Source organism: Microtus oregoni, unplaced genomic scaffold, assembly GCF_018167655.1.
Source record: "Microtus oregoni isolate MIOR12 unplaced genomic scaffold, Mior012 000045F_ref0000178, whole genome shotgun sequence".
Classification (NCBI taxonomy): Eukaryota; Metazoa; Chordata; class Mammalia; order Rodentia; family Cricetidae; genus Microtus; species Microtus oregoni.
The window spans coordinates 11,011,030-11,036,945 of record NW_024543219.1 but is presented as its reverse complement, the minus strand read 5'-3'; the positions used below and the strand labels follow the sequence as shown (position 1 = coordinate 11,036,945).

General features: G+C 42.7%; 1 protein-coding gene across 6 annotated transcripts in view; it reads left to right on the top strand.

Moving 5' to 3' along the window:
* Fermt2 (FERM domain containing kindlin 2) overlaps window positions 1–25,916 on the top strand; it is an 80,091-nt gene that overhangs the window by 38,217 nt on the left and 15,958 nt on the right. For 3 of the 6 annotated variants that reach the window (XM_041634056.1, XM_041634054.1, XM_041634053.1), the window contains exons 4-7: window positions 15,102–15,236; window positions 24,517–24,549; window positions 24,851–25,076; window positions 25,346–25,448. In XM_041634056.1, the coding sequence (XP_041489990.1) occupies window positions 15,102–15,236; window positions 24,517–24,549; window positions 24,851–25,076; window positions 25,346–25,448 (497 nt within the window). The remainder of the gene's footprint in view (window positions 1–15,101; window positions 15,237–24,516; window positions 24,550–24,850; window positions 25,077–25,345; window positions 25,449–25,916) is intronic. The other 3 variants (XM_041634059.1, XM_041634057.1, XM_041634055.1) reach the window with 1 other exon arrangement.

Below are 25,916 nucleotides of genomic sequence, written 5' to 3'. Positions count from 1 at the left end.
GTGATCTCTATTTTCTCTTTCTGTTTCCTTCTTTGCTTTCTATTAAAGGGTTTTTTAGTTGTCCTTTGTAACTGTAGTTCTCTCCACCTGTGAGTATTGCTCTTCCCACTGCCATCTTCATAGTAATGCAGGAGTGTCCAACCGTCAGCCTGTACCTTATTCCAGGGTGGCTCTGAACACAGACACAAAAATCATCTCCTTACGTAGAACATTATTAGGTTTTTTCCTTTGATTTTTTTAAAACTTTTTTTGTAATTGGATTTGTGTAGCTCTTGAGCAAAAATTTTGTAGATGATAACAATATCACAGAGGTCACTGGGTCTATAGAAGATTGTCTTGATTGTTTATTGATGTAGGAGAGCCCAGCCTGTTGTGGGCAGCATCATTCCCTAAGCTGAGCTCAGGCAGCATGGATGAATTCATTTCTTTTTGTATATATCTGGAGTCCCTACCTCTAAGATCTCTGCCTGCAAGAGTCGCCCAAGTAAACCCAAGTTGTTTTGAGTTGGGCTGTTTTACTAGAGCAGCAAAATGAAACTGGCACATGCAGGTTTTCACTTGTTTTTATCTTTTTAAAAAAAAGATCTTTATTTTTGCCTTTGTTTTTGAAAGACACGATAGCCAAAGAATTCCCAGTTGCTTTGCTCCAGGAATTGATGTCTTTGAGTTTCTGGTCCGCGTTGTCTCTGAGAAGACTGCAGTTCTTCCGCATGCTTTCTGTTTGCACTTAGTGATGCCTGTGTGTGCTTTGTTTCCATAGTGTCTCTCGTTATGTCTGCGTCCATTGCTCTTTCCTCTGCTAGCTCACTGGTTATCCCACCCAGTGTATTTACCACGCAGGTAGATTTTCAGCACTCGAGTTTGATTTTATGATTTTTATTTGTTCATCTGGGTATTTTGGTTTCCCTTCCTGCCTCCTCCCCTTCCTTTTCCTTCACTCATGGTTATGGATTGTGTTTTCCCTGCCTCTTTATGAGACAATACTTGCTTGCGTATGAGGCTTTATTAATTTAATGTGGTTGATAGCTGGATTTTCCCCCTAATTCCTTTAAGTGGTGCCAACTTTTTTTTTTTTTCTGTTCACCAGACTGTAAGGAAATTGGTTGTTGGTTTTTTTGGATTTTTTGTTTTGTTTTGGTTTTGTCCTTTAGATTTTGTTTTTAGCTTTATGGGACCAGTTTAGCCTAACTCCTAAGGTGTTGTCTTTTGGGAGTTCTTCCACTCTTCCTGGTGGCAGCATGGTTTCAATCATGGGTCATTTCCTGTTTCCTAGTCTTGAGTGGTTTCTGCTCACAGACACGGGTTACAGTTCAGCCAGACTCCAGGAAGTTTCTCTGAGACTTTGGGAAACTTCTCTGCTAATAGAGGGGCTCCCTTCTCCTTCTGCTCCTCCCAGCCCCAGCTGCTTTTATCTAGTAAATTGGTACAGGTAAAGCCATATCCATCCCCTTGGCTTTTGCTTTATTATTGTTTAAGTAAAGGATGGTAAGTCCAAGTTCTTGCTACTCCATCTTCATTGGACCCTCCTTCTTAATTTATTAGAAATTTTCTCTTAGCCTTGTGTATTTTTCAGAAAGCCATCGTTGTTCATTAAAGCATTTTTAGGTGCAAAATGACTTCTTTCATTGAAATTTAAAATTGAGCATGTTCTGGGCCATGCTCATGGTATTTTCTTCCAGATTGGTCTTCTCACCCCACCCTCCTGAAAGTAAAAGGCTCCATCTACCACCCAGGAACAGCGTGGTCACCCTTATCACTGCTTCTCTCTTCAGCTTGATGGGCCTCAGAATCACCGTGGAAACAGATCTCTAGGCATGCATGTGAGGAATTGTCTAGATTAACTGATGTGGGAAAACCCACCCTAAATGTGGACAGTCCCTTTCTATAGGCTGAGGTCCGGGACTAATATATATTTTGCTTGAAAATATTATTGTCAATATTATCAAGGGGCAATGGAGGCAGGCAGCACCAAGTGTCCATTCCTCTGGCTTCGTGACCATAGCTGCAGTGTGACTAGTTGCTTCATGCTCTTGCTGCCAGGCCTCTCTGTCATGGTGGACTGTGTCCTCCGGCCGTGAGCCCAAACAAACCATTCCTTTCTTGCTTTTGTAAAGTATTTTGCTGAAGGATGAGAAGGTGACTCATTACATGTAAATACTGATCTTGCCCCCAGATGTGTGTGCGTCTTCCTGTGTCCTCTGTGCTGCACTAATGATCCATTTCCCACTGTCTCCTCGTGGGTTTTTCCAAGCGGCCTCTTTAAATGTTCTTTTTTTGTCCATTCTTGTTCCTTTTGGTACACTCTGTAAACAGAAACATTTAAAATATTTTCTTAAGGGGCTGGAGAGATAATACAGGGATTAAGTCAGGTCTTATAGAGGACCTGAGTTTGGTTTCCAGCATCCACATTAGGTGGTTCACAACTGACTGTAATTCCAGTTCCAGGGATTGGTCACCCGCTAGCCTCTGTAGGCATGTGCATATAAACTCATGCAGGCACACATGAGTTGAAATGTCTTGTCACATTTGATCCCTACATTGTCCTCTTGTTCCCTAGGGTGGAAAAATAAGAACATCCATGTAGTAAGGAAAGAATGAATGGGATAATTTTAAAATGTTAATTTGAAACTGATTTCATTCTGCTTTTTAATAGAATTATTGAATTGAGAGTTATTTTACCCTCTGCGTTTGGAAGTCACTGCTCAGTTATCTGGTGAGATCTATGTTCTTATTAAGTCTTGGTAACGCTATGAATTTTTATTTTCATCTCATTTTTGGACTGCTTTTTCTCTCTGGAAACTTAAACTTCTTTCCCCACTTTGAAGTTCCGCAACAATGTCCCTGCTTAGGGATTTATTTCTATCTACTGTTCTGACGCCTCCTGCCCCCGGCCTGTTTGTGCAATGTTACTGTTTCCTTATTAATTCTTTTCCCTTTGTCTCATCATTTGTCTTTGGTGCTGTTGGGCAGTGTTCTCAGCTTGGCCCTCTTACTGACCACATCTTTTCTATTAGGGTTTCACTGTGGCACCTCATTCTCATTTTCAGTGGTTTGTGTTTCCCCCCGGGTGTTCGTTGCATAGGTGATCAGCAAATCTAAGGTTGTTGGCCTGTAGTGTAGTTGTACTTCAGTGGAGCAGTGAAAATACATAGACACTCCTCCCCCATTGTTGATATCTGAGCTCTTAATTTCTGGTTCTTTGTTGTCCTGTCCATCTCACAGATGTCCTTCTCTCATTCTTATTAGCGTTATTAATTGAGGGCGTTTTAGTTTTTGTTGTTGTTTTTTTTTTTTTTTCTAGGCGTTTTTGCTGTAGCTTTGGAGTCAGGCTAGCCTTGAACTCACAGGGATTCGCCTGCCTCTGCTGGGATTAAAGATGTGTGCCACCACCACGCACGTCTTATTTTGTACTCAGTCCCATGTTTATCCTATGCTGTTTGTTTTGTGCATGCTAACAGGAACTCTACTACTGAGCTATGGCTCTGACATTCATTCATATTTGAAACTGTTAGAATTTTATTGCCACTGTAAAGAAGTGTCATAAATTTAGCGACTGAAAACAGCACAGAATTGTCATCTTGTAGGCTGAAAGCCTGGGCACGGCAGCATGGCTCACCCAGGTCCTCTGCTTAGGTCCTTGAGGTTTGTATTGCCTCCTCAGGTGGAGAGTGAGTTTTTCATGGTTTGTTGTAGGACTATGATTTTTCTCACCAGTTTTCACACGTTTGTCTGACCTCTCCAAGTTCATCCCTCTTGTGCCTCTTTTGTCTGTAAAGAATGTTGTGATTGCCGGGCAGTGGTGGTGCACGCCTTTAATCCCAGCACTCGGGAGGCAGAGGCAGGAGGATCTCTGTGAGTTCGAGGCCAGCCTGGTCTACAAGAGCTAGTTCCAGGACAGGAACCAAAAGCTACAGAGAAACCCTGTCTCGAAAATCAAAAAAAAAAAAAAAAAAAAAAAAAGAATGTTGTGATTATATTGGGCCCATCCAGATAAACCAGAATTATCTCCCCTAAGATCCCTTGCTTGATAACCTTCATAGCAGTGTCCACATTGTTGGAACGTAGAGCCAAGAGTAAGAACTTTTTTTTCTTCCCGAGACAGGGTTTCTCTGTAGCTTTGGAGGCTGCCCTGGAACTAGCACTTATAGACCAGGGTGGCCTCGAACTCACAGAGATTCCCCTGCCTCTGCCTCCTGAGTGCTGGGATTAAAGGTGTGTGCCACCACAGCCTGGCCCAAGAGTAAGAATTTTAAGGGATGTCTCTAGAGTTTCTCTCCTGGAAGCCTTTCTTAAATGTCCATTCACAGTTCAGTGGTGACGCTCCCTAGCTTGCTAATAGGGAGGTCTGGGGGATCTAATAGTGATAACACACCCTAACCAACTAATGGGAGCTCTGGGCAGAGCTTAGCTTGTCATCATCCTCAGGGAGCAGCGTCCCCACTCTGAACTTTTCAAGTGTCAGCAGCTCAAGGACGTTGTGCTGGGTTCTTAGAGGTTTCTGTTGACGATCCTAAAAGGCAGTAATGGAGCAGGAGACTTTCCACCTGCTGTGTTGGGTTTGGTGCCTTCTCACTCCTGGGCACTGGGCACACACAGTGAGTCGGTGGCCCTCACTCGTCTCATCTGCTGACACTTCTCCGCATTGGTCAGACAGTTCCTGCTGCTCTGTCTGGCTTCTTTCTCCCAAAGGTTTTCTGGCATTTCTTATAGTTTGGTTTGTATTATTGTGTCTTCAAGACAAGGCCTTGCTTTGTGGTCCAGGCTGGCTTTGAACTTGTAGATAGCCTGCTGCCTCAACTTGTCGAGTGCCGAGATTATGTGTGTCCCATCATGTCCACTTTCTGACACCCTTGTCTGCTGTTGTGTCACCCACCACACACCCCGGGAAAACTCTTTACAGGCAGATGCGTCTTTACGTGTCCCTTTGGAAAAGTAAAAACAAGTACATAGACACTTCTATTATACTTATTTAACCAGAAACTCACAAGAAAAGGTTTCTTTAAAGAAAATCTAAAATTATTTCCCTTATACACCCTTCTGCATGCTCATTTCTTAGCTCTTTTATCCCTAGACCCCTATAATTCTCTGTGTATGTATATGTACACATGTGTGATATACATGAACACAATAATATTATTCAGTGAGATATCATGTTTGTCTGACATTTCATGTCTTGTAGTGTTATTATTCTCCAGTTCCACTCTTTTACTTAATTTAGATTATTTTTTAATAATTTATTTTTATTTTATGTGTATTGGTGTTTTCTCTACATGTATGTATATTTGTGTGAGGGTACCAGATCGTTACAATAAAATGAAAATCACATAGTCATGTTTCATGTGCAGCCGATGGCTGGTGCAGATCAAGGATGGGACTGTCAGTCACCAGGAAAATGAGATGAGCTCCTCTAAGCTTCTAGGTACTTTAGGAGTAGGAATAGAGCCTGGTGGTGGCACACGCCTTTAATCCCAGCACTCAGGAGGCAGAGGCAGGCAGCCCTCTGAGTTTGAAGACAGCCTGGTCTGCAGTTCCAGGACAGCCAGGGCTACACAGAGAAACCCTGTCTTGAAAAAAACAAAGAACAAACAAAAAAAGCCTTACCTATAGAACTTTTCTAAGAATGAGCTACAGGAAGGGCTGAGTACCCGAGAGTGCTGGAGAGCGAGGTCCCCAAGCATATGGTTTACTACTTTGACGTGGCAAGCAGTTTGCATTACCCAGCTGGTCAAGAGCCTTGTGTCCGCTTACGGCAGACTGAAAAATTAGTTAATAGTAATTTTTGCTGTTGTTTTAGTTACATTCATCGCTGGCTTATGAGCTGGACAGGAAATTACTTAGGAAGAAAAATATCAGTGTATGAACTGTGCTGTGCTGAAATTCTCAGGACCTAAGAAACATTCCAGAAACCCTTGAGAAGACTTGAGATGACATGCTTGACCCCCTCGCCCAGCTGGACAGTGACACAGAGGTGGTGGAAATGTCACAGCTCAGCCGTGACTCATTTTCTGTCATCCAATAATGACTAGTGTAACTTCTCTAAGGGGAAACAACCATGGGGGGGGGCGGTTGCCACCAACAACAACCTGCCCCCAGTACTGAAGTATGAAATTCCTTGTTTAAAAGAGTTATTTTTTTAATTATGTGTACTGCCTATCTGTTTAGGGTATGAGCATATGAGTACAGATTCCTTCAGAGGCCAGAGGTGGGGTTAAGGGTTATATGAGCTGCCTCATGTGGATATGGGAACTGAACTTGGGTCCTCTGCAAGAGCAGTGTATGATCTTAACTGCTGAACCATCTCTCCAGCTCAGCTTGGAGTTTTCTTCTCTTCTCCAGACATAGCAGCGATGACACTTAAATCCAAGGGTGCCCCGAGAATTGTGCAGTTCCTAAGTATTTATGTGTATTAATGTCACCGTGACTGTGATACTCACCCAAGAGAAACAGCTTAAAGGGAAAAAAGCTCAGTGTTAGAGATTTCGTCCACGGTGGAGCAGAGAGGATCACATGTCGAGCACTAGGAGGCAAAGAGTGCCTGTGTAGCGGACTTTTCTTCTTCATTTTTCTCATTCCACTCAGGCCCCAGGCTGTGGGATGGTGCCATCCACCTCTGGGCAGCTAGTTCCTCCTTAGTTAGTCCTCCCCAGAGAAGTCCTCATACATAGACATACAGACCAGAGGAGTGCTTTACTACTGTCTATTGCTATGAAGAGGCACCTTGACCATGGCAAGGCGTATAAAACAAAAAACATTTAATTGGGTTGGGGTGGGTTGCTTACAGTTTCAGAGGTTTAGTCTATTATCATGACGGGGAGTGTAGCAATGTGCAGACAGACATGGTGCTGGTGACATCTTGATCAGAAGTCAACCAGAAATAGACTGGGACACTGAGCAAAGCTTAAGCAAGAGACCTCAAAGCCCACCCTCATAGTGACACACTTCCTCCGAGAAGGCCAAACCTACTCCAACAAAGCCACATCTCCTAACAGTGCCTCTTCCTTTGGGGGACATTTTCTTTCAAACCACAACTAGTGACGATCAAGAGTGACTACCATATAAGGTCTCAGATGTTAAAAAGCATATGGGGCTGTGGGCATGGCTCAGCTGTGGAAAGCACTTGCTGCACTAGCAAGAGGTCTAGAGTTCGGGATCTACAGAACCCCTCTGCATTCTGGGCGGGCCTGGTGAATGACCTATGCGAGACTGGGAAGGCTAATGATGTAGAGACTCTCTTCAATAAATAAGGCAGAAAAATGGCGGAAGAAGATTCCCAACACAAGCCTAGGACCTCCGCGTGCATATGCACACACCATGCATGAGCACACAATATGAGAACACATGTACACACCACATGTTCACATTGTAGTAGTCAGGTAAGTAAAGAGTAAAGATCAGAAAGTTGTTTTGAAATACATTTGGGTGTCTAAACATACCCAGTCAGACTAGTGATCCATCAGATCCAAAACCCACATGTAACAACGAGTTAATGCTCGTCCTTGAGACTGTAAGAATGAAGAGCCAGCCATGGTGGTGCTCACCTTTAATCACAGCACTCAGAGACAGAGGCAGGAGGATCACTATGGGCTCAAGGCTAGCCTGGTCCACATAGTTCCAGTCTAGCTAGGGCTACATAGTGAGGGAGACCCTATCTCAAAAAAAAAAAAAAAACCTTTCTTTGTAGTTATGTAGCTGAAATATGCTATATTCTTTTAATTGGTATTGCTAGTTGTACAAAATACTGGACTTGATATGACATTTTCCTACATGTGTATTATTGTACTTTACTCACATTCCACCCCATTGCTGACCCTTGTCTTTCTTCTGCAAATAATCTCTTCCTTTTGTTTTCATGACTTTACACACACACACACGTTCATGTATGAGCGCGCCCCTATTGCTAAATCTAGATTCCACTAAATGCAGTGTTTATCTTTTCCTCCCCCGTTACCTTATTTTCTCTCCCACTTTCTTTTAGTTCCTTCTTTCTCCCACATATTCCTCTTCTGCTTTCATGTCACCACACATATGTATATTTGTGTTTATATATTACTCATATATGTATATAAATATAGAGATTTTGATTATGAAAGAAAACAGAATATGTCTTCAGTTGGCTTATTTCATTTAACATGGTTATCTATAGTTCTATTCAATTTTCTGAAAATGACCCTTATTTTACTTTTTATAGCAGAATGGAATTATGTTGTGTTTATATATCACAATTTCTTTATCGATTCACCTGGTGATTATCTAGGCTAGTTCCAAATCTCAGCTGTAATGAATAGTGTAGCAGTAAACACAGATAGATGTCCAGGCATCCCTGTGGCATGATGACTTACTAAAAGACCTGTGAGTATATACCCAGGCTGTTACAGCTGGGTCAGTTTTCAGAGAAAGCGCCACACAGATTTCCATAGTGTCTGTACTGGTTCACACTTACCAGTACTAATAAGGGTCCTCTTCTTTCAATTATTTTTATTTTGTGGATGTGTTTCCCTGCATCGTGTGTACACCATGTCTGTCTGGTGCCTAAGGAAGCTAGAGAGGGTATTAGATCTTCTAGGATTGGATTTATATAGACGGTTATGAGCTGCCATGTGGGTGCTGGGAATTGAACCTGGGTCCTCTGGAAGAGCAGCCAGTACTCTTTAATTGCTGGTTATCTCTCTAACCCCACATTGGTTTTTGGATGATAGCCATTCTCACTTGGGTGAGATTGGATTTTAATGTAGGGTTTGGTTTTTGTTTGTTTGGTTTGGTTTGATTTGGTTTTTTGAGACAGGGTTTCTCTGTGTAGCCTTGACTGTCCTACAACTCACTCTAGAGATCACACTGGCCTCGAACTTATAGTCATCCATCTGTTTCTACCTCTTGAATGCTAGGATTAAAGGTGTGAGCCACCACCAACCAGCTTTATTATTATTATTATTATTATTATTATTATTATTGTTAGTTTTTCAAGACAGGGTTTCTCTGTGTAACAGCTTTAGCTATCCTGGAACTCTAATCTTCATTTTTATTTTATGTGTATGATTTGCCTTTGTGTATGTCCATGTATGCAATGTCCATGGAAGTCATAAGAAGGCAATGGATCCCTGGAACTGGAGTTACAGGCAGTTGTGAGCTGCCATGTGGTTGCTGGGAATCAAACCAGGCCCTCTGGAAGAGCTGCCAGTGCTCTTAACCACAGAGCCCCCTCTCCAGCCCTTTCTATATGTCTTCTATGGAATTCATTTGCCCATTTTGATTGGATGATTTAAGGGAGGCATTTACTGTTTTAAGTTTTTGTTTTGTTTTTATACTAAGTCCCTATCAGATAAGACATTCCAGGACCCCAATCCAGAGAATGGTGCTGCCCACAGTGGGCTGGGTCTTTCCTTGTCAATTATAACAATTCCCCCACAGACATATCCGTAGGCCAACCTGATCTAGACAGTCTTCATTGAGACCCTCTTTGCAGGCAGTTTTAAATAGACCGGGAAAAAAAGTATGCAATCTGAAGAGAAACCAGAGTAATTTTAGGTTAATGTCAGGGTAATGTCAGGTTAACAAGTAGCTGTCATTCCTGCCATCATCCAGCCCTTGGAAGGTAACGGATGCAGGAAGACCTGGAGTGAAGTCATCCTCAGCTACATACAGAGAATAAGATACATGCCTTCTTGTCTCACTTTTGTCTTAGAATCATCATGGGCTCTGGTAGTAATCCAGTAATTCACAAATATGAATTGCAGATGAAATGTGGTGCGGAAAAGATTAAAATGGGTGTTGACAGAGTTATTCTTTATAATGGCATCAGTATTAGAAGAAATGGTCTTTATATTTACAGAGAATACTGTATAGTTACTGCATAGTTGTGCTTCAATAAGATTTTAAAGGGGGCAGAGGCAGGCAGGTCTCTGTGTTCAAGACCAGCCTGGGCTACATATAGTGAGTTCTAGGGAAGTCAGGGTACATAGCAAGATCTCGTCTTAAAGAAAAGAAAACATGCCGGGCGATGGTGGCGCATGTCTTTAATCCCAGCACTCGGGAGGCAGAGGCAGGCGGATCTCTGTGAGTTCGAGGCCAGCCTGGTCTACAAGAGCTAGTTCCAGGACAGGCTCCAAAGCCACAGAGAAACCCTGTCTCGAAAAACCAAAAAAAAAAAAAAAAAGAAAAGAAAACATAAATCATACTTTTTTTTCTATTTTTAATTTTTACCATGACTATATTTTTTTACAATTAGAAGAAAACATTATATGAGGTGATTCTCCCACGTTGTCTGGTTTCACTTCTCAAGATTCCATTTACCAGTTGTCAGACCCAATTCTTTATTATCTAAAAGAAAATTCCAGAAATTGACATCTGTAATTTTTGTACCCTCTGAGCGGCGCAGTAAGTCTCACTGTGTCACTGGCGGGAAATCACCTTTTGTACAGTGTGTCTGCCCTCTATACACCCTTTCCCCAGGCAGCCAGGAGCCGTCCAGGTTCCGGTCAGCTGTCGCCGGTAGCATTTAACCTTTGTTTAGTGGCCTCAGAGGGCCTGAGGTGCAGTCCTGAAACAGCTCAGATGCCGCAGGAAGAACAAACACAGATATTGGCAACACTGTATTTATGTAACTTTTATTTGTTAGAGTCTCTCTAGTAACTTCTGGTTTGTTATTGGTTGCCATTTAATTTCTTACTGTACCTTATTTATAAGTATGCTTTCTTACAGGTATGTCTGTACAAGAAACATTTATAGTCACTGTAGAGTTTGATACCACTGCACTTGCAGGGTATCCATTGGAGTTGTGGAATGTGTGTCTCATGGACAAAAAGAGGCTTGTAAAATGTCTTAAGATAAAACGGTTCTTGTCCCTTAATTTTTTTTTTTTTTTTTTTTTTTTTTTTTTTTTTTTTTTTTTGGTTTTTCGAGACAGGGTTTCTCTGTGGTTTTGGAGCCTGTCCTGGAACTAGCTCTTGTAGACCAGGCTGGTCTCGAACTCACAGAGATCCGCCTGCCTCTGCCTCCCGAGTGCTGGGATTAAAGGCGCGCGCCACCACCGCCCGGCTTTGTCCCTTAATTTTTATAGTAGTTGATAAAGAAAGCCCAGATTCTGGCAGGCTGGGTAGCCTCCCTGAGTTCCAGTGAACATGGATCTGGGGTTTGAATTCAGGTAATTTGGCTGTGTGTTTCTTACCTTAACTTGTGTCTCTCTGGTTGGAAAGATGGCTATGAGGTTAAAAGTATTGACTGCTCAATCAGGGGTTCTGATTTCAATTCCCAGCAAACCACATGGTGACTCACCACCATCTATGATGAAATCCGATGCCCTCTTCTGGCACGTAGGCAAGCATGCAGAAAAACACTATATATAACAAATCTTAAATTAAAAAATTGTGTCTTTCAGTCCTTCAGCCAGATGATAGATCTTACTGTCTTGTTTCCTTGAAATAAAGAGCTTCCCAAATCATTCTAGTTGGTCAAAGATTACAGTCTTGTGAACCCCTGAAGCTGGAAGACTGCCACGAGTAGTAAGACCAGGGTCCTGGGGTTGAGCAGTCTGTCACAGCCTGCGCTCTTCTGCTCTCTGCCCTCTTCTTTGTTTTTTGGCTTTTCCATCTCTCTGTATTTGGCCTTTTCATTTTTAAGGCGGGGCGTCACTAGGTGACTCTGGGGGGCCTGGAACACACTATGGAAACCAGGCTGATCTTGAACTCACAGAGTTCTCTGTCTCCTCAGTGCTGAGATTAAAAGCCTGCACTCCCCTTTTATTTATCTGACCCCCCCTTTTTTTAATTAAGTAGATTGTGATGCCGCCACTATAAAACCATTTAAAATGTAAAACTTGGAAGTGTTTGGTTTGGTTTTTTGAAGAACTCACCCTACAGCTCAGGCCAGCCTAAACTTGCCATCCTCCTGCTTCACTGTGTCTCCATCTTCTCTCAGATTTCCTCACTGAGATTTGTTGGCATTCTGTGGAACTTTATTGGTGGAATCAAAGATTTTAATCACAAATTTTCTTCTTTTAATAGTTTCTTTCTCTTAGATTCATTCACTCTATTATGTGTCAATGGTTGTTATTTCTGCTGATGAGCGGGCTCCATTGTATGAGCCTTGCTTCCAGTGAATTCGTATGGATCACTCGCAGTGTGGACGTTGTGAATAAAGCTGCTGTGGTCGTGATTGTCACTTTCTTGGGTAGACAGGAGAATATCCAAGTTGTGTGTTCGCTGCACGTCTAGACTGTAAGAAACCGAAGATCAATTCCACATACTCTCTCCTTCCCCATTCCAGGTGCACATGTGAGAGCTTCACATGGCCCTCCATATGTCACCCTTCCCAGCCTGTGTGTTTTTGAAGGTGCCTTGCTCTGGCGGGGATAGTTTAATTCACAACTCTTTGATGGGTGCTAATTCATTATCTTTTCATGTACTTCTGGGCCATTCTTGATGAAGAACTTGTCCCAGTCTTTAGCCCAGTGGCCTTATTCTGGAAAAAAAAATGTATATATATATATATATTCTTCACATATTTTGAATACAAGTCTTAGAGATATGCTTGTAATATTTTATATATATATATATATATATATATATATATTGCTTCTCTCTTTATTTTCTGAACAGTACCTTTCAAAGAACAGGTTGGTTAATTTTTTTAATTTATTTTATTTGTATGTATGTTTTGCATGCATTTGTACCAAATGTATACAGTGCCCTCAGAGGCCGAAAGAGGGTATTAACTCTCCTGGAACCAGAATTACAAAGGAAGATTTATGAATTTTTATCTTATGTATATCTTCCTGCATGTGTGTATGTGTATCACATGTATGCCAGTGCCAGCAGAGGCCAGAAGAGAGCATCAGATCTCCAGGAACTAGAGTTAGAGGTGATTGTGAGCCACCTAGTATGGGTACTGGGGGCTAAATGTGGGGCTTTTGAGAGAACAGCAAGAGCTCTTAACTGCTGAGCCATTTCTCCAGCCCCAAAGGCAGGTTATGCGTGGGGATGGGAGGGTTTGCATCTGTATTCGTTACTTTTCTGCTGACCAAAAACAACTTACAGGTACAAGTGTTTATTTTGGCTTATAGTTCCGGGGGATAAGAGTGCATCATGCAGGGAGGTGTGGCAGCAAGCAGCAGGCCTGATGGGTGGTAGGAGCTGGAAGCTGCCTGATAACACCTTAACACACGTGAAGCAGAGGGTGAACTGGAAGTAGGGCAAAGCTGTAAACCCTCAAAGCCCTCTGTGAGTGCCACCTCAGAGTGATAGAGGCCTTCATCAAGGCTCCACAGCCTCTGCGAACAGCGTCACCAGCTGGGACCCAAATGTTCAAGTACGGAATCTTTTCGGAGACTGTCTCCTTCAAACTTCACTACCCTTTCTAAGCAACCTGGGTCTTCTAGTTCCACTGTTGGATATAGGTCCACAATTCATTAAGAATTAATGTGGGGTTTTTTTTGGTGTTTTTTTGGTTTGGTTTGGTTTGGTTTTTCGAGACAGGATTTCTCTTTGGAACCTGCCCTGGCACTTGCTCTGTAGACCAGGCTGGCCTCAAACTCACAGAGATCTGCCTGCCTCTGCCTCTGCCTCCTGAGTGCTGGGATTAAAGGCGTGAGCCACCACCGCCCAGCTGGCACACACGTTTAACATCAGGGCTGGGACCTGGATCCGGTGGTCACAAGGATTCACTGGCTACCCAGCCTAGCCAGTCAGTAAGCCCCAAGTTCAGTGGGGTACTTGTTTTTAAAAACTAAGGCAGAGCACCAGAGGCCATGTGATGTTCTTGGTCTATGCTGCCACCTAAGACCATGCTGAGGTCTGTGGCACATAGTAACACTGGAGACCACATGGATGGCCATGGTCCATGCACCCACTGACTGTAAGAGGCAGAGAAACTACTTTTGCAGTGGTTTGGATGACTGAAGACTCCCAGTTGAGAAAGAGGGACAGAACATTTCTGTCCACTGATGCTGAGGTGTCGTTCTCCACTGTTGATGCTGCTGGTATGAGTGCAGGCGGGAGACCCGGTTTTCTTTAAGGAGCTGGCTGCTAGGCTTGCACGGGCAACACAAATTGAACTTTTTTGGGGGGGTGGTAGGGGCAGGTGGGGTGGGCTGACTTGGAAGGACTGGGAAGTGAGTGTGATTGGGGTGCATAGTGTGAAATTCTCAATAGTCAATAAAAATAGTAAGTTGAAAAAGGTTAGAGGACAATTGAAAAAGGTAATTGATGTTGACTGGCCGCTGGTCTTCACACATGCACTCCCAGGCGTGTGCATACACACATACACAACTTTCTTCTCACCATAAGGGGACTTGACTGAGGTCCCACTGATTTGGGGTGAGGGATAATGTTCAGTCTTGCAATTCAGGAACATGGCGTATACTGTATCTAATGTGTAAGAAATACCAGCTTGAGTCTGGAGAAATGGCTTAGAGGCTAAGAGCACTGACTGTTCTTCCAGACCACTAGGGTTCAGTTCCCAGCACCCACACGGTAGCAGTGCACAAACATACATGCAGGCAAAATACCCATACATATAAAGTTAAAGAAGATACCTGTTTGTTAAGGTAATCTATTACATATGCTTTGTGTACCTTATGACATTGAGAATGGTTGATGCCAAATAATATAAATTCTTAAATAAAAATGAGTATATGAAGAAAAGTTCTAGAATTTTCTTTCTAGCTTTTGGAAAGTGTTTTTTTAGACATGTTCTGACTAATTTGGAACTTGCTATGTAAACCAGCTGACCTTGAAGTCACTTGCATCCACCTTCCTAAGATTAAAGGCATGAACCATCATTCCCAGTGGGTTTTCCTTCTCTGCCCTAGTGGATTCTCTGTCTGCTCTGTGGTCACTATACTTGATAGCTAATAATGAATTAATGCTTTGGGTAGACTTTCTTTTCCTCCAGTGCTGGAATGGAATCCAGCGCCTTGTGTGGTCTAGCCAAACATTCTCTTACTGTAGTTTTTGGGGATTTCTGGCCTGCCGTCAGTCACTCTTTTGTGTGGTGTCAGTGTTGGGCAGAATGCTGACATCTGCATTCACAGAAGGAAATGGCAAATTCACATCTCAAAATAGACTAAACTTACTGTACTAACTTCTTTTACTTAATCCATTTCTCAACAGATATAAGACACCCTGAAGAACTCTCTCTCTTAAAAAAACCCAGAGATCCCACAAAGAAGAAAAAGAAAAAGCTAGATGACCAGTCTGAAGATGAAGCGCTTGAGTTGGAAGGACCACTTATCACTCCTGGATCAGGTGAGACCCTGGCTAAACAAAGGCAGGGCGTGAGGGCCTGCACTGTGTGTTGGTAAGGGTACGTGGGTCATGCAGGTCGGGAGAAGTGGGCCAGCCCCCTTCAACCGCTTTCCCCAGCCGTATTAGTGCCATTCAGGTCCTCTCATGTGCATGCTGGCCATCATATGTTAATAAGTGAAGAAGAACCTAGTACTCTGCTCAGGTCTGAAAAGGATAGTTCCATAGTTGGACTGACTTAGGTCTTTGTTTGTTTTTGTTTTGTTTTCGGTTTTTTAAGACAGGGTTTCTCTGTAACAACCTCATCTGTCCTGGAACTCGCTTTGTAGACCAGACTGACCTAGAAGTCTCTGGGATCTGCCTGCCTCTGCCTCCTGAGTGCTGGGATTAAAGGCACCACCACTACCCGACTAGACTCAGTTCTTTCGTTTGTAAAAATTGAAAGCTTTTTGACAGGTAGACTGTGAAAAACAAATCCCTCTTTTGTTGACACATTAATCTCTAAAGTCTTAATTACTGAAGACCTTTTCCGTGGATTGCATGTCCTGGTCTTTGGCATCCCTACCTTTTTCTTTAAAATCATTCCTTTGAGAAGCAGCCTCGTGTTCCTACTGCTTCCTTCCCCAAGCTCGATTAGGTGTTCTCCTATGCTAAGACCTTTCTGTGTAATATATGGAGTTGTCTACCCTAATAATTGTGCATTCCCTGCAGAAAGGGAGTCTCCCCCTTTTTCTGTTGTCTACCAAGACCTGCGCAGCAGATGGCACACATCAGGCAAGTGGGCAGTGACGGTGTCACTGGAAGACAGAGGTTGCATAGTTCTTTCATCTGAACACGAACACGTCTGAATTTCTTGGCAGCCACATTTCCATTGACCACCCATTTCTAGAACGGGTCCCTCCCTGCTGCAGGCGTTGTAACTCAGGTTACTGGTGTAATTCATTCCTGCCATTTAAATTCTGGTGTGGTGGGGCTGGAGAGATGGCTCAGTGGTTAAGAGCATTGCCTGCTCTTCCAAAGGTCGTGGGTTCAATTCCCAGCAACCACATGGTGGCTCACAACCATCTGTAGTGAGGTTTGGTGCCCTCTTCTGGCCTGCAGACACACACACACACACACAGAATACATAATAAATAAATAAATAAATATTTAAAAGAATAAAAAATAAATAAATAAATTCTGGTGTGATGATAAAGCCAACATTTATGAGGTGCATACCACACATTGTCCGCACCTCCACAATGCACTTTACCTATAAAAACTGGGTTCCTACCCCCAGCCTGTTGAGGTAGACATGTAACTACCCACATTTTAAGGAGGTTGGGATTATGGCACAAGACAGTTAGGAAAATATGTTTTCTGGTAATATTTATATATTGGCTATAATTCGAGAAATACAAACAATTCAATGTACTTACTGCTCTTTTTTTTTTTTCTTTTTTCCCCAAGACAGAGTTTTTCTATGTGGCTGTCCTAGAAGCCACTCTATAGTCCAGGCTGACCTCCAACTCACAGAGATCTGCCTACCTCTGCCTCCCGAGTACTGGGAGTAAATGCATGTGCCACCACAGCCCGGCTGCACTTACTGCTCTTAAGTTGCTTCTTTGAAAAACAGTTTTTATATTTAAAGAAGTTATACATAAATGTTAAATGAATTAGAAAACATGATAGGAATTCGGAGACTAATATTACTCAGTTAGGGAATATTCAGTTTTAGAGGTTTAGAAATTTAGTTTGTAAGTTGTTTGTTTATTTGGTTTTTGGTCTGCTTTGTTTGTTTTTTTTTGGTCTGGTTGGGTCGTTTGTTTGGATACAGGGTTTCTCTGTGTTGCTCTGACTGTCATAGAACTTGCTCTGTAGACCAGGCTGGCCTCAAACTCACAGAGATCTGCCTGCCTCTCCCTCTGAAGTGCTTGGATTAAAGGCGGGTGCCACTACATCCTGCTATTGTTAGAGATTTGAAACAGGGTTTCTACATAGACCAGGCTTTTTTTGAACCCAGAGGTCTGCCTGCATCTGCCTCCTTAGTGCCTAGATTATAAAGGTGCCAGAGATCAGAATTATAATGTACAGAAATGGCAGAAACCAAGATCGTCTTGGTAAAAGCAAAGTACAAAAGTTAGATAGTTCAGCTGAGCCAGTTCTTGGGGGAGAAGCCTCCAGAGTAGTTCAAGACCATAATGGGAGGGTGTGTGATGGCAAGTCAATGAAGTTACTAGTGTATTAAAGAGGAGTTAGTTTCTGAATTATTTACAGAGCAAAATATATTTTAGAAAGATTATTGAATTTACTTCTAATTATTTTGGAGGAGGAAATGGGTGGGTAAAAGAGTTGTGATGTCATTTTTTAAGAAGACATTTTGGTCCTCCAGTGTTACTGATTGAGGTCCTAAATAAAACTCTCATAATAAAAGCCAGGAAGGAGGTTATGGCAACAACAAGCACCCAAGCATCTTTTATAGCCCCAGTCTTGAAAAGCCCCTCAGGATAGGACTGCTTATCTGGGAATCCAACTAGATGATTAAAGCCTTGGTACCACCCACACCTCCCAGACTTCTTGTGGGAAGGAAAAGGGCTGGAGGCTGAGTTGAGCATTGTTACAGTTATGAAATACCCATGGCTAGTAGCTCATAAAACACATTTCTTTAGCTGATAGCATGGTGGTGATTCAAGGACGTGGCGCAAACACGTTTACAGATCTTGAGTCTGATGACATACATTACCATGCATGAAGGAAAAGATACCAAAGTAGGACTCAGGGGTTAGACTTTTAAATCAACTCCCTCAGAAAAGACTTCTCAGAATTCTACAAGCATTATGTCATTTCCTTCTGAAGGCGGTGCTCCAGTGACCTTAGAAACTCAATCCTCGACCCTGTCTCTTCAGGGTCTTGCTACTTCTTAATGCTGCCATATTGGGAACCAAACTTCCTCCCTTTTGTCTCTGGAGAACAGTCACATGAACCCTTGGTGATAACTAGGAATCATTGTACCTTTGTAATTAAGCTTCCAGGTTGGTGAACTTACCCAGGTGTGTGAAGAGTTCCCAGAGAGGGCACAGATGCTGTAATGTGTCTCCCATCCAGCCTGAATGGGCTCCTGTTGCTAGGAGTTAGTGATGTAGTGAGAGAGTTTCCAAGTTCTGTCAGCCACTCCAACAAATTATGAAGGAATTGTAGAGCCAGGATAGACGTGGACTACATGTGGCCTCAAAGATCACCCAGTCTTAACAGATAGCAGGGGAAGATCTCTTCCAACCAAAAGGAGGGTTTTTAGGCCTGGTAATGTCTTCAGAGCATAAACACGTGCGTACTCCTTTTCATGTTTTTATGTAAGGCTGGGAGTCTGTGGTGTGTGTCTGTGGCCAGAGTTCTGAAGCCTTTTATGTAGGTGGGGGCGGGGACACGTGTGTGCAGTGCCCACAGATGCCAGAACACTGCAGATCTCCTGAAGCTGTGAGCCACCTAACATGGGTGTTGGAGAACCCTGGTCCTTTGAAAGAACATAGCAGCGAGCGTTCTTAGCACTGAGATAGATAGTTCTCCAGTCACCCAAATCTGAGTTTTTTGCATCTCTTTCTTCGTGTTCTTTTGTAATTACTGGTCCTCGCCTGATCCAGCAAGTTGGTTTTGTTTTTCAGTTGAGTGGACCTTGCTGTATAGACCATTCTGATCTCGCACAGATAGCAGGGGTGGCCCTTACAGCCCTACAGTATGCAGACCTACGCCGCCACACCAGCTAGGAAATGGTTCTAGCTATTCGTTTTTCGTCAATAGCCCCAGAAGAAACTTAGCTCTCCCAGGCCCCATGCTTTCTGCATTTGTATTTTTCAGCTTTACTCCAACAAGTAACTGGCTGGAATAGTTTGCGGGGTATAGAGGGTCATTTGTTCTGTTGTTGTTTTTTCCTGGGGCGTGGGTGGGAAAGAGGGGGTTCACTCTAGTTTAGACCTCATGATCTTCTCCCCTGCCTGACATCTAGCTAGTTCCTTTCCACTCTGACTACGGCTCTGCAGCTGCTGCTTATTTCTGGACTGTGTCATTCTTTAGTTATTCCCTCAGGCTTGATTTCCAGAAAGCTCCGAGTGTGCTAAGGACACTACTGGACAGCTTTGCAAGAGACACTTTTTTGGTTTTTGTTGTTCGTTTTTTGGGGGGTTTGTTTGTTTGTTTTTAAAGACAGAATTTCTCTGCATATCAGTCCTGGCTGTCCTAGAACTCGCTTTGTAGACCAGGCTGGCCTCGACCTCACAGAGATCCTCCTGCCTCTCTCTGCCTCCTGAGTGCTGGAATTAAAGGTGTGTTCTACTGCCACCTGCCTAAAAGAGACCTTTAAAAAAAATTTTTTTCATTTTGGGATTTATTTATTTAATTGTATGTATGTGTGGTTGTTTTGCCTACATGCATGTTTTTACCTACTATGTGTGTGCGGGGCTCACAGGGGCCAGAAAGAGGGTATCACAACCTCTGGAACTGGAGTCAGAGGCAGTTGTGAGCCACCATGTGTATGCTGGGGATGTGCCTCAGTCCTCTGGAAGAGGTCTCACGCACTGAGCCATCTCTGTGGTCCATTCAGGAAATCTTTTTAAGGAGGAAAACCAGAGTTGTGTTGAGAGGTTGCTGCTGTTGAAGGCCACATTCCCTGAGCAACTTATTTCCCCAAACAGGACATGCAGTGCGAATGTTTGCCTCTTCCCTCATTCTGACTAAGAAGTAGCATGAGAAATTCAGGCTGAGTCTGTTGCCTGGGATCAGACACCCAGGAAAGGGAGAGCCAAGGTTTGTGGAATACATACTTAAGCTCTGACTGTCTAGCAACATGCTCCTACCCCCCTTCCTGAGGACACAAAGACCCTGAATTTTAGCAATGTTTCAATAACTAAAGGCCAGAATCTAGCATTTACTGATTCTTTTTTAAACTTTGATTACTTTGAAGAAAAGAAATACATTTTGATTCCTTAAGGAATCTATACTCTGTAATAATCAGAACAGTTAGAAGTCATCAACATTAGAAACTGCAACGTGGAAGATCTTATCAGTGAGCTTTGTTGCCCAGAAACCAAGGGTGACTACTGGTGTATGTAGGAATTCTAAGACACACAATCATTTCAGTTATCCAGAAGTGGCTAGAAGTAGCTTCTGAGTATGAGAACGAGAAGAAAGCCCTGTTTATATAGAGTCAGAACATTGGGTAATGTCGCGGCTTACTGCTACCCTCAGTTATGCTCAGAGTGACAGGGTGTAAGAAAGCTGGCTGAGCCCATGCCAAACAGCTCGATTTTCACTGAGTGTTAGGCTTTGGGGTATTCATGATTAAACCATGGTAGTTCAGATTGATATTCCCTTTTTAGAAGATACTCTGGTAGGGAAATTGATGGCAAACAAAATCATGAAGAAGCCCCACAGGCTCTATTCTCCGTAGCTGTCTGGTTTGTAATGGCTAACCTGTAGCTATCTATAATCAATGCAAATAGGTCATTTTTATTATATATAATATATATATAGAGTCCATGCTGCCTGGACAACACACACTATAAATTCTAACAGCTACATTGCCCTGCTTATCACGAATTGACTGTTGCCAGAGCTGACCTCAAACTCTGGACGGTCCTCCTACCGTGGACTCCCCAGTGCTGGGATCAGCAGCTGCGCGCTACCACACACACTGAAAGCAGTTTTTCACTTTTTGCAGCATAGTCGTTGATTTTCAAAGAAATATAACATCAGAATTTATTATACAAGTAGTAATTATCTTATTAGGAACTTTTCTTGAGAGCTGGGCAGTGGTGGCGCACACCTTTAATCCCAGCAGTCAGGACCAGAGGCAGGTGAAGCTCTGTGAGTTCAAGGCCAGCCTGGTCTACAGAGCGAATTTCAGGACAGCCAGGGCTACATAGAGAAACCCCATCTCAACAAACAAACAAAACATTTTTTTAAAAATAAAAACACAAAAACAAAAAACTGGGGGACAGCATCTAGGAAAGGAAAAAAGTCTAGATTAATATTCTGTTTTCTTTATTAGGGAAATTATTAACATAGGATGCAGTTTTTACGTATCAAATATTTTAAACCTATTCTTGTTTTATATTTATTTTTTAAAGTTTTATATGTATTGGTGTTTTTCCATGGGTATTGAGTTCCCTGTTGTGAGCTGCCGTGTGGGTGCTGGGAATTGAACCCAGGTCCTCCTGAAGAGTAGTTAGTGCTCTTAACCACTGAGCCATCTCTCTAGCACCTTAAACCTATTCTTTATTTTATTTTATTTATTTATTTATTTATTTATTTATTTATTTTTTGGTTTTTCAAGACAGGGTTTCCCTGTGGCTTTGGAGCCTGTCCTGGAACTAGCTCTGTAGACCAGGCTGGTCTCGAACTCACAGAGATCCACCTGCCTCTGCCTCCCGAGTGCTGGGATTAAAGGCATGCGCCACCATCGCCCGGCAAACCTATTCTTTAAAGAACAAAAAAAAAAACCTCATTCTTTGAAGAAGAAAAGATTATATAGATAGATAGATAGATAGGTAGATAGACAATATTAAATATTCAAATATTAAAGGTTGAAAATTTCTTCAAATTATTTTACCCAACTAAAGTAGGATTATATATTTATATATGTTTCCTTCTGTCAGTAAAATGTTCTAATGAGCCTCATATTTTCTATTACAGAAGTCATACACTGAATATAATTTCATTATAATAAACTCAAATAATACACAAAATAGGCCAAGCCAAATGTGACGATCCCTTTTAAACTATTCTTTTGCTGTTCCCACTCAGCCATTTATTTTTTTTCCAGTTTTTATTTGTGTGTGCATGTGTGTCTCATGTGTGTAGGTGGCCATGGAAGCCAGAAGAAGGTGTTGGATCCCCTGGAGCTGATGTTACAGGCAGCTATGAGTTCTGGGAACTGAACTCAGGTCGTCTAGATGTTTCTAGACACTGCGCCATCTCCACAGCCCCCAAGAATTAACTGTTTCTTGATAACTGTGTTGTAACAGTTTGGACTACAGCTTGACAGTACCCTTTCCTCCTTTCCTTCCTTCTCTTTCTTTTCTAATTGTGATGCGGCCTCACAGCCATGGCTAGCTTGGGTCTCACTGTATAGCCCTCAGACTCCCAGAGAAAGACTAATATATGCTGCATATTGTACTTCAGTTTTGATTATTTTTTTTCAATGATCAATATTTTGATGGGTTTTTTTTTTGCACAAAGCAGAGAGTTCTTTCAGGTCCTTTTAAATGCTCTCAAAAGTTTTTATATGTAAAAGCTGTCTTTATCTGTTCTCTACCTGCGTGATATTATTGTACCGCATGGACTGCAGAAAGTTGCTGTGATTACATCGCCATCAGTAGTATATATGGATATATACCCTTTTCATTCAGTCTTCCCAGTGTTGAGTATTATAAATCTTTATACATTTTTTTTTTACCATTTTAACAATTAATAGTATCTCAGGGTTACTTTATTTCTCGTTTCTTTGATAGATGCTTTAAACACCGGGATGGTAGAATGATATTTCTTGTATTAGCCAGTAGCTCTTTTATTCTATTGATGTTTTTTTACATGCCTAGACTGCACCTTCTTCTTTATATTTTGGTCTTTAGTGATATTGTTTTTATGTTCAAGAGTCTCACCTGCACGTTAGCATTTTGTTTGTGGTCATTTTACTGTGTTCTAATACAGCAGCCCTCCCAAGAGCCATGTGGGAATTGTGTGGAGTAGCCCAGAATATAGTACTCTTTGGACAATTTTCCTTTTTATGAAAGTTATCTCTCCATATTTTGTTGCTGACTGAATCTGTTTCTTCATCTCACTCTGTTTGATTTCTGCCTGAAATAGATATGAGAGCAGGCACGTGGGAAGACAAGTTAGGGTTCGCCTTTGAGCTGGCCCTGATGGAATCTAAACTATGCGTGTCCTCTGACCCAGCGGTGCGGGCAGCATTGGGAAATAAGCACAGAGCTGTTTACAGAAGCTCCGTTTGCCCCCGAGATGCTCAGCAGTCAGACGCTTGTGGGTTGGGAATGGATTGACTTGTATTGCATGAAGGCAGTGTGCGAACAGGCAACACCAGCTAGTCCAACGTGATCGGCAGCTTGCTGGCTCTTGACCGAGAACGTGTCCTTTAGCCTCTGTCCCTCAGTTTTGTTCTCCAGGGTGAAAATAGATTTGTCAAGACACTAAATGAGTTGTTGTCCTGTAGTATCTGTAGACAAGTGGAGCTGTGCTCTGTAAAGTGCAGGCTGTAGATGGAGAGTGGGCTGTTGACAGACTATTCTGTATTGGAAACGAGAGTCATCCATTTTAACTACTCAGCTCTGAGTAATTCTAGTACAGCATAGTAGGAAAAATGTCAGTAATCCAACATTCTTAGTGAAAGATTTACTCAACAAATAGATTTTTTAAGTAAAGGAGTTTCTGCCAGTTAGAATTAATATTCTCCCGTACTGTGTTTATGTGTACTCCCTTAGCAGATGAGCTGGAGAAGAGATTCCTGCCTTTGGTGAGGATGGGAACCGTTACCCTTCCACGGGGTCCTGATTTTAAGTTTGCCAGTGACCCCTAGAGAACAGTGCCTCAGAACTGACTATGCTCCTGCCTCCTCTCTGGCCCCACAGTATTGCCATGGACACAGCACAGGACTCAGGGATAGCGGGTCAGATATGGATGGCTGACAAGATACCTTCAGTGAAATTCCTTCAGTCTCAGTGCCGTCGCACAGGGGTGGGAGGAAGGAGGATGCGTAAGCTTATTTTTCAGTTAGATAACTGGGGGAAGGTGGATTATTAACCCTCTTCTTTCCACATCTAGTAACAGTGTAGCAGCAGAAAATGAGTCAGGACGATGGCCCTAAGTTTGAGGCCAGCCTAAAACAGGACAGGATCGGATAGAATATAACAGATTGAGACATGAATTTGATATCCTTAATTGTGTTATTCAGGTGAAAGAGCATATGTTGTATCATTAGCTAGTGTGCTTCAGTTATGTAGCCTCTACTGTGTGGCTTGCCCTGTCACACTGCGGGACCCTTAGATAAACGAGGTGACACCTCTGGCTCCAGTTCAGCTGTATATGAACCAAGTCACAGCCTGCCTGATTAAAGCACAGCTTCATTTCTGCATTGGACAAAATACTGTGTTCCTGTTGAAGCTCCTGAGATTTTAGTGCGCCTGCTCGTGACCCACAACTGGGGCGAGTCTGTTTCCCCTCTTTTCCTCTTCATTCCTTTGTCTTCTGATGTTGCCTTTCCTTTGCCTTCTGAACTCCTTTCTTTCCTTTCCTATAGGCATCGATGTTCTTTACATTGGCCCTCTGAAAGGTGAGCCTCACCACAATCACACACACGGTGTTGGTCTGTGCGCTTCAGCTATGGCCTCATCCCCTAGTTCCCTCAGCCGGCTTTCTCCTCAGAACCGCCACCACTTTAATCACATCACGGCTTTGGTACTGTGTGTTCTGTTGTACGAGCACAGTTACTTTGTGTTTTGAGGCAGGCAAATAATGTGCTAAGCTTTCCTTCCAGATTGAAGCTTGTGGCTCATTGTGCTTCCTGCCATAGTGTGTGTGCTCACTGAGCTGAGTCTGAGTCCCCCTCACAGCTGTCTCTTCCCACTTACTAGGAGGCATATACTCCAGCCCCGGACTTTACAGCAAAACAATGACGCCCACTTACGACGCTCATGATGGAAGCCCCTTGTCACCAACTTCTGCCTGGTTTGGCGACAGTGCTCTGTCAGAAGGCAATCCCGGGATACTTGCTGTCAGTCAGCCGGTAACATCGCCAGAAATACTGGCAAAGATGTTCAAGCCTCAAGCTCTTCTTGATAAAGCAAAAACGAATCAAGGGTAAGTTTTTGTTTTTTTGAGACAGAGTATCTCTATGTAGCCCTGGCTGTCCTGGAACTCACTCAATCTGTAGACCAGGCTGACCCAAAATTCACAGAGATCAGCCTGTCTCTGCCTCCCCAGTGCTGGGATTTTAAAAAGTATTCATCACTAGGCCTACCCATGGGTAAGTTTTAGGGGGACAGGCACAAGCAAAGAATGTACCTGGTAGGGGTGGGTGTTTGGTTAATTGTGTTTGCTTTGCTCAGCGCTCTTCTCCGTTTGTTCAGGTGGCTTGATTCCTCGAGATCGCTAATGGAGCAGGATGTGAAGGAAAATGAGGCCTTGCTACTCCGATTCAAGTACTACAGCTTTTTTGATTTGAATCCAAAGGTACCAAGGATCACAAAGAATCTTTTCTGCCTGTTTCCATTCTCATTTGAATGTTAAGACACTGTAGCAAGTTTTGAATAATATTCAAAACCCAGACCTTTAAGCAAAAGTGTGTGTATCCTGAATAAATCTGGTATTTTCTTAGGGTTGCTGTACACATGTTATACATAGAATTATGTGAACATATAATGAAAGACAAGACGCTAGATCAGTGGTTCTCAACCTGTAGGGCCTGACCTCTTCGGGGTTTGTACAACCCTTTCAGAGGGGTGGCCTGCAACCATTGGAAAACCAATATTTACATTACAATTCGTAACAGCAGCAAAATTACAGTTATGCAGGCCCTACAGGTTGAGAACCACTGATCTAGTGTCTTGTCTTTCATTGTGTGCTCACACAATTCTGTGTTTAACATGTGTACAGCATACTGTGTGTTCAGAACTATCAGAGTTTTATTTTTAGGCCACT